Here is a 12,460-nt window from a genome sequence, read left to right on the forward strand (position 1 = left end):
TGTTGAATGATAGATTGAACTGGTCCATTGACAGAGATTCACTCTTCAGGAAGGGAGAAACTGCTTTTTTTTTGGAAGAGGCTAAGGTCCTTTAACATCTGCCAGAAGCTGCTTTTGATTTTCTACCAGTGTGTCATGACAAGTGTCCTCTTCTATGTTGTGGTGTGCTGAGGAGGCAGTATTAAGCCCTGAGTATTAAAGAAAGAGATGCACTACGACTGTACATGCTGGTTAGGAGCTTGGTTCTGTAGTGGGTAAGGAGCTGGGGCCTCATTTATAAAGCTTGCGTGCGCACAAAACAGGGCTTGAAAGATATGCACGCCACCTTCTACGCAAAGGTTGGGATTTAAAAAAAAAAAAACTAACGTGAAAATGTGCGTATCTTTACGCCAACCCTGACCCTAGCGCACGAACATTTTGAAGATATGGGGAACTGGCGACGCAGGCGGTGAGGTGGTGAAATGAAGCCAGATTCATGTCATACTTTTAATGTCATCACATATCACACTTATAGATCCTTGTACACCCAAGCCGGTGTTCTGCTGAGTTGTCCTACCTCCGCGAATCGTCCTACCCGTAGGATGAAATGATATACTTCTCTGCCGAGGTGTCCTACCTTGGCAGAAAATACTACCGTACGATCCCCGTTTCTTTTATCTCATAGATAAATGTTGATGTCTATGTGGAAGCGTGGTCTATGTGGAAGTGTGATCTGACAGGTTTTTTTCTTCCGCCGAAGCGTCGTACACATAGATCTATGTGGAAGCACATTCTGACTTCCTGCTGTTAAATCGTCTATTTGCATGAAAAATCCTTTTGAAAAAAAAGAAACTGAGATAAAAGATACGGGGATCGTACGTTAGTATTTTCTGCCGAGGTAGGACACCTCGGCAGAACACCGGCTCGACATACATGTATGTCTCATTCATCCCGACGCAGAGCAGAAACAAGCTGCAGGAAGCCGCTGCGCATGTTCAGCAGGCTCCCATAAGCAAACCTTCATTTCAGCATACAGTGGGAACCCCATCTTCCTCCAATGATTGGATGGGCTTATCTGATTTCGTTGACTGGAACTTCAACTTTGATCAAATGAGCCAGCAACCCCAAAACATGGTAGCTGGAACCCAGAGAGACGACCTACCAATGCGATGGTTCAAATACAATCATCAAGTATTTTGCATTGACCATTTATGGTATAATGTGGGCGTGTAGAGGGCGGGATATGAGGCGAATTCACGTGTGCAACCTTCCAGCTGGACTGTGATTTATAAAGCGAACATTGCGTGGAAGTATGCGTGCACACGGTTTTATAAATCCGGATTTTTTCGTGCGCACGCCATTTTCGGCTTTTGAGCGCACGTACACTTTTAGTATGAATCCTACGCACTCTTTTATAAATGAGGCCCATGGTCTTGTGGCAGGCTGTTGACAGTGACCTGCTATGGTGGTAATCACCAAACCAGGTGGTGTTGGGAGGTGATCAAGCTGAAGAAGAAGTCTTACAAGGCTTGGTTAGCCTGACACAGCCAAGGTGCAACAGGGGTCTGGTTTTTTGGCCAAAGGATTCCATCTCTTACTTTTTTTCCAGATGTTGTGGTCCTGTTGGCTTCATTGAGTCGTGGTCTTCAGCTTTCCTTGGAGAGGTTTGCAGTTGAGTGTGATTAATCAGAAATGAGAATCAGCACCTCCAAATCTGAGACCTTGGTTCTTGGTGGGAAAAGGATAGAATGTCCTCTGGGTTTGGATTGAGATGCCACCTTAAGTGGAGGAGTATAAGGAACATCTAAGGATGTTTTTCATGAGTGAGGGAAGAATGGAACCGGAGATTGATAGTGAAATCAGCCTGTACAGGTGTGTAGTAGTACTAAAGAGGGAGGACCTGGCTGGGCGGGAAACACCTCGGTAATCTCCCAAATCTTCTGATTGGTGTTTTTTTTCAGAGGGATTAAAATGCACTATAGTAAGATTGTAGTTGTTCACAGCTCAGACCCAAGGAGAACTGCTCACCGTGTATGAGAAGCTTTACTGCCAGAGAAAACTTGGTTACTCCTTATGGAATTGGTTTCTTTTATAACATGCTGTTTTTCCATAAAGCATTTATATATCGAGCCAACACACATGCTGCACTGTGGTAAACAAACCAGAGGTGGATGGGAGCCGCTGAAAATATTGATAAATATTCAGAGAACAAACGCTTTACCTGCAGCTCAAAAGCTTTTAAGCAGTTTTCTCTCATACATTTGCCTCAAATGAGGAAAAAAATAACTTGGTACTGCACCTAATTATCGAAGGTGAAACCATGAAAGAGGAAAGCTTGGACAGCCCCGTTATTTCTTTATTTAACAACACAATCTGTTGCTTTCCCGTGAACAGCTGTTCAGAAGTGAAATGAATCCACTGCTGAGCCAGTATTACTATCCATTAATGTGACTGCGGCAGTACAGATTCTTGCCAGTGTTGAAAGTGATGCATATATATTACCAGATCCTACCTAGTTAGATTTCCATCACAAAATGTTCCATAAGAAACCAGGGGCGTCATCAGACTTGAAACTGACATGTTCGGTTGCCACATCATGAAAGCGATGAATGTTTGAAAGAGACTTTAAAGGGGATTTTTTACACATGCCTTAAAGTTGATATCAGTAGAATCTTTGTTGTCTGTATATTAAAAATCTGGTCTCTGTGAAAGTTAAAGCACAGAACACCATTGACGTTACTTCTACTTGTATCCAATGCTCAGTGGGTAATTACAGTAGATGCACCAACATAGAACAAAGACTAATGTATAATAATCCTCATCAAAACATGCATCATGTTTCCAGTCAGCAGTTCAAAAATGCAGATAATTACAATTCAAGACAGATATTTAAGGTTAAAGATAGATATTGATTTCTCTCTACAGTGGATCATGTTTTCATACAGACACAAGGACAGAATGTGTAGTTGTATAATAAAAGCTGAGCATAAATGTCCATTCGGTATATTAGATGCCTCTCGTGAGGTTCTGCACCTGCTGAAGCAAACTGTTGCGGTTGAAGGGATACAAACACATCATATCTAAAATATGAACACAGAGACACAGCTCGACGTCACGCACCCTTCCTGAGATACAACCCTACAGTTCCTTATTCAGCGTGGCACATGATGGAGTAAGTCATGTCATGAAGATGGATGTTTAATCCCACAGTGAGTGGCTGCCAGACAGGCCTGCGGGCTCAGTATTAACTATTTAAGCTAAGGACAAGGATGTATTGTTTTCAGATGAGATGGTGTTTAAATATGTGGAAACAACAACGGTTATAAAGTGGATAGTTCTAGTCAACTATTCAGTCACATATTGTAGCCATGCACAGTGGAGACTATAGGGAACTGTAGTTTTGACGTGTCTGGAAGTTTTAGATTTTTAATGTATAGCGAGTATCATTTGCCATAAGACAAGTATCATGTCTATCAGCCTTCCACAGGATCTTGTAGAGATGCTCTGGCAAATGTCAATAAAGGAAACTTGTGATTCTAACATCCACATTGACTTTTTGTTTATTGTAGTAAATATAAATCCAACATATTTTATGTCTTGTTCCATCAACCTTATATCTTTTATTCATTTGTTCATAACATCCTTCAATGATTCAAGGAATCTGGAAGAATTTTAATATGTCACAAGCATAAGTAGGATTTTCCATGATCTTCGATCAACCAGATGTCATTGCATTAACAATAGTCACTCAGCAATGTGTAACCAAAAAGTCCCTGATGTTAACCTCGTCTTGAAGTCTTGTCAACTTTTCCGGGCTTGAAAGGATCTGCAATGGACCATCACCCATTGGAAACTTGTTGTGGTTAGTTGAATCAGCATTCCAGATCTTACCCAGACCAAAGATAAAAAAAGACTATCCCGACTGTTTTCAGCAAAGAGCCTGTGTGGGTGTGGGGTTGTATCAGTATCCTTTGCAAAGGTAATTTACACTTCTGTGGTGGGAGAATATTCATTTACAAAAGTACCTTGAGATTTTACAGGACCACGCTGCCTCTGAGATGAATTTCCTTTTTCATGGAAGATACAAAACCACATTCTAGACACATTACAAAGACAAGGGCTGAAGAAGAGGGTCAAGGTACCGGACTAGCCTGCCTGCAGTCCCGACCTGTCCCCAACAGAGAATGTATGTTGAATTTTAAAACAAAAAATCAAAAAGCATCAACATATACAACTTAATATTTCCAAAAAGGGTCAAAATAACAACTGAAAAAGCTTAATCACTCAGCATCTTCCATGACAGAGCCTCTTAAGTGATGTGACAAGGCTGAAAGTGCGTGAGAAAGAAAATACTGAGGAGAAATAATGTGGCAGCCATGGCCAAAACTGTTAATCAGATGAACATGTTTGAACTTTGTACTGCTGTTCAGATGATATGTAAAGATTTCATCCTTGATGCTGTTTGTAATTGTTATTCTTCTGGATATTCATGAAAAGTATATATGACCACTAAATTCACTGCAATAATGATTCAATGATGACGTTTTTTCTTTCTACACTGGAGATATGTGCAACTTCCAATGAAATTAATATTAAACTGTACCTATTCAAAGTAATTATGAGGTATGCAATCCATATGAGAATAGGAAAGATGAGAAAATGATCTTGATTTCTTCTTCAGCACAGCAATGACAGAAAATAAAGGAATATGACTTTCATATATCAACAACATATCCATCTGGTACAAATTTGTTTTACTGTTGCTATGGTTTTTAATGTTGTCAGAACTTATAAAAAGAGGTTAACTTGTCTTATGCAAAATATATTTAAGTCAGTTTTTGATCAGATTATCAAGAGCAAGGCTTGCTTTGAATGTTTTGTTTCATGTATATCTGCCAGCTACGTGGCCTGTGTAATACATAAAGCATCTGAAATGTGCCTGTTTCTTAGATGTTTGTCGCTGTGTAATCAATTAGGTTAATGTTAAAAAAAGCCCTTCTGGTATCTATTTGTCTCCACAGAGCCAGCTCTACATGCATCTCACCAACTACTCAGTTAACAAACACAACGAGAACTTTGAACGAGATGAGACGGTGGACAAAGGAAGCAAGAGGTCTATCAGCTGGTTGACAGAGTTCCTCCGCTCCAATGACTACGACGTCACCAAGCTCTGGGGTGACATCTCAGTATGTAGTTCACCCAAACAGATCCTAACATCTACACAGTTTCATGCACACGCATTGTTTTATATGCATGTATTCCATCTAAGCAAAGGATGTGCAGTATGATAACAAAAAAACTCCACATATGCAAGATCCAAACAACATCTGCAAATGTTATCTCATCGTGTACTCATGTATAAACAGGCTGTCCCTACAAGCCAACCGTCACTGCAGAGAATGCAGGAGTGGAGGAGCTGAAGTTGCAGCTACGATTTGTTATGACATTCATTTAAGGAGTTTGCTTAATTCCAGGAAGAGCTCGGTGAAAACATCATTCCTGGAGGGTGAACTTTTACTCTCTGGAACTGCTCTCAACGCATCCAAAAACCTGAAAGTTGTTCATTCTCTTTTTTCATAGTATGTCGGGGAAATTCTTCAAAATATTTCTACACTTGCAGCCCTCTCTTCCTCTCATGGCAATTTTTGTCTCTCCTTCTGCATTTTAATTTCGTATTTCTTTTGACACATCTTTTCAGTGATTTCACATCTTTTTTAAGTGTTGATCTTTTTTGATTTTAGATAGATAGGTACTTTATTTATCCCACAAGGGAATTTATCGTGTTTCAGCAGCATATCAATTTAGAGAAACAAGTAGAAATTTGAATAAAATTAAATTCAAATTTGAATAATATATACACAACAGGAAAAAAAGAAAAATATGGGTAATAATTTAACAAAAGAACATAAGCCCTGGCAATACAAGAAGGTACTTATTTAGATGTGCAGGTGTGATTATCTGTCACATTATTGTAGTGTTATGGAGAAGGGTAGAAAGGGCTTTCTTAACCATTCTTTATTTATCCATTTATCTTTACTTTTTTCGGTTCAGTTATTTGAGCTTTGTAGTCCCTTAGTGCTTGCTCTCTGTTCTCATGGTGCATTTAAGTTCCTGTAAAAGCCTTATTGGTCGTTGACGTCACATTTGTACATTCATATTTGTGGCCAGTATTTTACCTGTTGAGCTAAGTTCTCACACGGTTAACAGTTCTTTGTCCCTCTCTCACATCGGCCCTGTGTAACGTGGTGAGCTGTGAAGACCTAACACAGTCACTCATAGTTTAAGTTTGATAGTGCTGTGCAGTATGAGAAAGAAGAACCTTCAATAGCACTCTTCAGAAAACATGTGAGTGATGTCACAGGGGGATTGTCCAGCTATTTGTATATACAGTATATGGATTTAACCTCATAGGCTTCAGTTTCAAAGCTGCAGCTTTTCATTGTTGCTGTAAATTTGAGAGAGCGGTGGCGAAGACAGGGAAACATGGACAAATGAGAATGTGGAGGGGCTTATTGCATGTAAAATAAGTTAATCAGAGATGCGCGCAGAAACTTGTTAAACTAATATTTATATTTATGCAGATGAGGAAGATAAAACAAATGAAAAGTAGAGAAATTCAAAGAGCCTAACAGAATAAATAAAGCCCAGGGACACGGGCACACAAATACAAACATGAAGTGCTAGGCAATGGGCCAGTTCTGGAAGGCCAGGATAAGGAAAGAGGTGATGTGAGCAAGGACAGAGAACAAAAACACACACATGCACACCAGCCAGTGCTAGGGACTTTGGGCATAAATGTGGTAGGGGGACCAGGTGTTTGTGCTGTGCAGCCTGTGGGTCAAGACGGGTGGATGGATTGACATATATATGTGGAGGTGTTTGAGCGACACACAGATTGAAAAGAGAAAAGGGGGTGCACCCTTATCAGGCGAAGGCCAGACCACCATACCCCCTCTCCTGCACGCAGCACTCAGACTGAACTGGGCAAAACTGCAGACCAGCAGCACTGTGGGGGGCTGTCTGGTGAGGGGAGGCTTTGTGCAGAGCTTTCATGTGTGTCAGAGTTAACATGTTTGCCACAGATGCACAGTGGGGTAGGATGGTAGGTTGAATCCAGCAAGCATACGTGCAAACACAGATGCACAGGTTGCACACTACGAGCAACACAGATGGACCTCCATCAACACTGGTGAAAATCCTTGTCACAATGCTCTCTGCTAGTAGTACTAGTAGTTTCTTTTCTATTGTTGAAATTACAAATGACAAAGAATAACCGTGTAGAAATAATTTTTTTGTGTTGACACTGAGAATGTAGAGAGAGAATGTATATTCGGTCATGTTTGGTATGTGGAGTAATTGATTTATTATCTCTGAAAACGTAAAGCATTGTTATTTTTTTATGGTTGCAACCTACAGTTAAGAACATTAAACATTTTAATGACCATCAATAAAAGCCAAACTCTATGGTTCATTGATGTTAATTAACTGATCTTTATTACTACACTTTAGTGATTCGCTCTTTGTCGTTGTCCTTGCATGTGTCTTTCTAGGAGCTGGTGGTGAAAACATTGATAGTGGCTGAGCCCCATGTGCTGCACGCCTACCGCATGTGCCGCCCCGGTCAGCCACCAGGGAGCGACAGTGTTTGCTTTGAGGTCCTGGGCTTTGACATCATCCTGGATCGCAAACTCAAACCCTGGCTACTGGAGGTAAAACTCTGAATCTGCATTTGTTTGTTATGAGTGCACATGGCTTGTCACATTTCCAGGCATTTCTGCTTCCTGCTGCTGGAAAAAAGAGATGTTTTTTTCCCAACGTAATTGAAAAGAACCTATCTATTTTTATCACTTGAGATTTTCAAAAATAACAGAAATAACAATAATAATGTTTTTAAATTTCTTTCCTACCGCTGAAGTGACAGCAGCTCCAAAACTGGCTTAAGTAGGAGTGAAGGAGACATTACCACACACTGACAGAGAGCATAAACATACACTGATTTTGTTTGTACAGGCCTGTCTCCACACACAAACACCCACACAGTGTCAAGTATCTATTTACGGTCCTTCAAATGCGTGGAGATACCCCAAAAATGAAATGGAAAAATGAAAGCATTGCACACTGTGACAACCATGCTCGCACAGTTACATGCGTATTTGTATTCAAACATGCCCACGGATAAATATTTATAGAAACACATGCAAATCATACAGGAAAAAAAAAATAAAAATGCTCTCACACGTCATGGATAAAAAAAAAATATAGGTCATGATGGGAGGTTTACTCACAAGATACTGGCCCTTCATTTTGCCAGTGTTAGTTTCACTGAAGTGTCACTCATTCTGGAGATGGATTGAAATCCACCCCAGGATTTCTGTCTCACTGCTCTGATGTCAGCTAGTCAGTTAAAGTGTGACCTAAATCCGTTAACCCGAAGTGGCTGCACCCCCACCCCCTTTCCACAAACTGACTCAAGGATGTGAGACGCCATTGGAATAGTCGATTTTTTTTTTCTTCTTCCCACTTTTCCAACTCAAAATAACATTTTTTAAAAAGTCTCAGTTTTAGGGAAGAAGTGACATTTGTAAGTTTTTGTTGTGTTTTTCCCCAGTTCCTGGTTTTTGTGAGACATAGCCGAATTAGTGATATCATTACTATACCTGTCGCTTTTTTGTGTAACTGAGCAGAAGTAGTTTAGAAAAGAATGTGCAACGGATAGCAAGGGGATGATGTTCCCTTTGACTGCGGGTGCACTGTGCCATTATGTGTGCGTGTGTCTGTGTGTGTGTATGTGACACGTACCAAACAGCCGTGAATGCAGTTGTTACACTCCAGCAGTAATGATCCCCCCTGTGTTACTAGCAACTCTCTATAACTCTCATCAATTAACATCCCGTACACACACACACACACACACACACACACACACACACACACACACACACACACACACACACACACACACACACACACACACACACACAGCTCTCTTTCATGAAACATTTACATTAACAATCATTTATTTCCAAAATTCAGCTTATACATTTGGGCATAGTTCCAAGCACAGAGCCTTCAAAACTCCACTGCATCTGCCGTTATGCCTAAAAATAACTTTATAACTTCATAAAAATAACCACTTTTTAGCATGTTGCTTTCCACTTCTGCTCTGCAGGGATGAAACATGCAGGCAAACCCAAAGGCGGCTTGCCACAAACACTACCCTGTAGCAAGCCCTCAGGTCTAAATTGTATTTTTTAGCAGATATTTTTGCAACATTTTGTAGTAAACTTAATCTATTTCACACCATTTCACCATTTTTTTTTGTTGCTTCTGCATCGCTACAAGACAGTAAAAATTGTGTCAGAAATTGAAACACGACCTAAGCCTTGCAGGTTTGTTTTGAATTTGCAGACTCCACCGCTCCAGCTTCCTTATTGGTGTCACAGTGAATTACGTGTAGGACCCCTTGTTAGCCAAGCTGCTGTTCTGACAGTGTCCTCTCTTACTCTTTAAGATGTCAAAGCCAGTTGTTGGACATGCAAACTCACAGCCAGGAAATGAAAGTTCAACCTGTGTAGACTCAAAGTCAGTTGGATAGCTGAAAGCTCAATGGTATCGTATATAAGAGACTGTCAAATGACATTAGTAGTGTCCTTCACATTGCATTGCAGAAGAAACATGATTACCTTTCACATCCTCCAATTATGGTTCCAGAAAAAAGCCACTATTCAAAATAGTGTATCTCCAGACTTCTGTTATTAGAGGATGTATTTTCTTCAGCCTGTCACAGCATGAAAACCCCTGTGCACAATATAATACAGCCACCCTTTGTAAACAGAGGAGCACAAGAGAAATCTCTACAAATATACTGTTAACTAATACCCATATTTGGGGAGAAATGGTACACACAACGAGCACATATCTAACTGCTGAAAAAGCTTGTCACCGGGGGAAAAAAAATAAAACGCAAAAGCAATGAGATTCACACCAAGCTCAGGCATCAAACAGGCGCATTGTGCTCAAAACAAAAATCGAAAGGGGAGAAGAGAAGGGAAACGGAGAGAGATGGGCTTTTGTGTGATCCTTATCTTAATTCAGCAGTTTTCAACACAAGTTTTGCCTCCTATTGACATTCAAAACAGCAGCACTACATGGGGGACACATTTACGCACACACACACACACACACACACACACACACACACACACACACACACACACACACACACACACACACACACACACACACGCTCACTTACTCAAATGGCGTAACCTGAGACGTTCACTTTCATTAAACAGGCCCAGACAGCATCTGTGTCTCGTATAGGAGAGGCGTTTCATTGAGCCGTGATCTTCGACACACACACACACACACACACACACACACACACACACACACACACACACACACACACACACACACACACACACACACACACACACACACACACACACACACACACACACACACATACACGCACACGCACACACTCACACACAATCTGCCTAGACTTTCTTTTGTCAAAGCCAAGGCTTTTAGTTTAAGGGGTTCATTGAGTATTTCCTTTGTCTTCTGCAACCAAAATAAAAAAAAGCAGTAATAACATAATCCATGCACATTTATTAGCTCAGTGTAGGAGCTGCCTCATGACAGGCTTCACTTAAATATTCAACATGCATAACGTGGGCTTAAAAATTGGGGTGTTTGGGTCACAGAGAACGGCACACATCTCCAAATTCAGTGTGAGTCATGAATGAGGGAGGAGAGCATTTTATTTAATGGCAAAATATGGAAGTGAGACTCTATTACCCTTCATTCTCACACAAAACCCAACCCCTTATCCAGGGTCCATGTGCTGTAAACCAACATGACAAATGGTGTCAAATGTATTGAGCAATATCAAGACCAAACATTTGTGTTATATATATGTATATATATATATATATATATATATATATATATATATATATATATATATATATAAATATATTTATGTTCAGACATTCAGAATGCAATGGAAAGAGACCCGACACGTGCACACACGGGCTCCTGGTAGCGTAAAAGTTCATTAGCTTGTTAGGGCTACAATTGAGTTGAGAATGGGCATGTAAATATGTATAAATTATAAAGAGTTAACATCTGATAATCTAAATGTGATTTGCATCACATGTGTGTGTGTGTTGCATTTGGTGTTTGGTTTCCAGACAAACATAGATCATGGGAGACACGGCTAAGGATGAGTCTGTGTTTTTGTGTAGGCTCCGTCTTTGTGCGTGTGTGTGTGTATCTGGATGTCTGGTCTTACCCCCTCTGGTTGTAGCCTTCTATAATCTGTGTGATTGGCCATTCTCCAGCCTGCAGCCTGCCTTTTTATCCAGTCAGAGGGGCAAGAAGGAATTCTGCTTAAAAGACACAAGCAGACCATGTTAGGAGTCAACAGAATAAAAAAAAAAAAAGAGGACGAAACAAATTTTGTATAGTATAGTACTATATTAGTATAGTGTTTAGAACGTCATTGTTGGAATTGCGAGACCGTCACATCCATACTAGGGCAGCTTGATTATTGATGAGAACGACTAGCATCCCCTATCCAATGACAACCATCTCTCATGAGCAAAATTGTACCACAGTAAGGTCAACTGTTGCACAAGTTTACTTGTGTCCAGAAGTGTGTGTGTCTGTGTGTGTGTCAACAGGCATCATGGAAACATGCTGCAGCTGGACTGCTCCCCCAAGGGTGGTGATTCTTCACTCCTTCCTCTAACTTCCCTCTCTTTCTGGGCTCTCCAATTGTTTCAAGATGAGTTTGGTTCGCTTGTCTATCCCTCTGAGCCAAAACAATCCAGACTTCCTTTCCTTTTGAGCAGGAGTGCGTGTGCATGCGTGTGTGTTTTTGTGGTCGGTGAGGTATCTATGGGAAGAGATCTGCAAAAGTAACTATTAAGATGCCATAACAGACACAAAGACAAAAATAAAGCATGGATAGCTTTCACTCTCCCTGACATGCCAATACATAGACACACTGCAAATGATTTTCAAATGCTAAAATGACTCTTAAATTCTTGTATTAAATAAATAGTGGCTTACACTTTTGTAAACTTTCAGACTAAATTCTATTTCATCTCCAGAGACTGAGATGAAAACTGAATGTAAAGCGTATCATTTTAAAGTATAACTGTTTGTTAAGGGGCTTTTGAGTAAAAGGACGTCTAGTTAGCCTGCCTTCTATATTTTTCCTAAGGAAATCTGAAAATAATTTTCTAACCCCTACAGCAGCCAAGTCAAACATTATTAGGTATTCAGTTTGGTTAACCGGGGATTTACGTACTACTTGCGCTCTACAAATAATTCTCATCCGCTCACGACAGAATTTTGTGAGGTGAGAAGGAGAGATGATAATTGATGCAGCCTTATATCCTAAGTAATGTTTCAGTCTCTTTTGCCCGCTTGCAACACACATTCTCTCCCCTTTGATTAATCTTTT

At 40.4% G+C, this 12,460-nt stretch overlaps 1 protein-coding gene across 1 annotated transcript in view; it reads left to right on the top strand.

Moving 5' to 3' along the window:
• Positions 1 to 12,460, top strand: part of ttll7 (tubulin tyrosine ligase-like family, member 7) — a 94,178-nt gene that overhangs the window by 25,784 nt on the left and 55,934 nt on the right. The window contains exons 8-9 of the mRNA XM_061738391.1: positions 5,001 to 5,165; positions 7,530 to 7,688. Of these exons, the coding sequence (XP_061594375.1) occupies positions 5,001 to 5,165; positions 7,530 to 7,688 (324 nt within the window). The remainder of the gene's footprint in view (positions 1 to 5,000; positions 5,166 to 7,529; positions 7,689 to 12,460) is intronic.

The sequence above is a fragment of the Cololabis saira genome, chromosome 13, assembly GCF_033807715.1.
Source record: "Cololabis saira isolate AMF1-May2022 chromosome 13, fColSai1.1, whole genome shotgun sequence".
Lineage (NCBI taxonomy): Eukaryota > Metazoa > Chordata > Actinopteri > Beloniformes > Belonidae > Cololabis > Cololabis saira.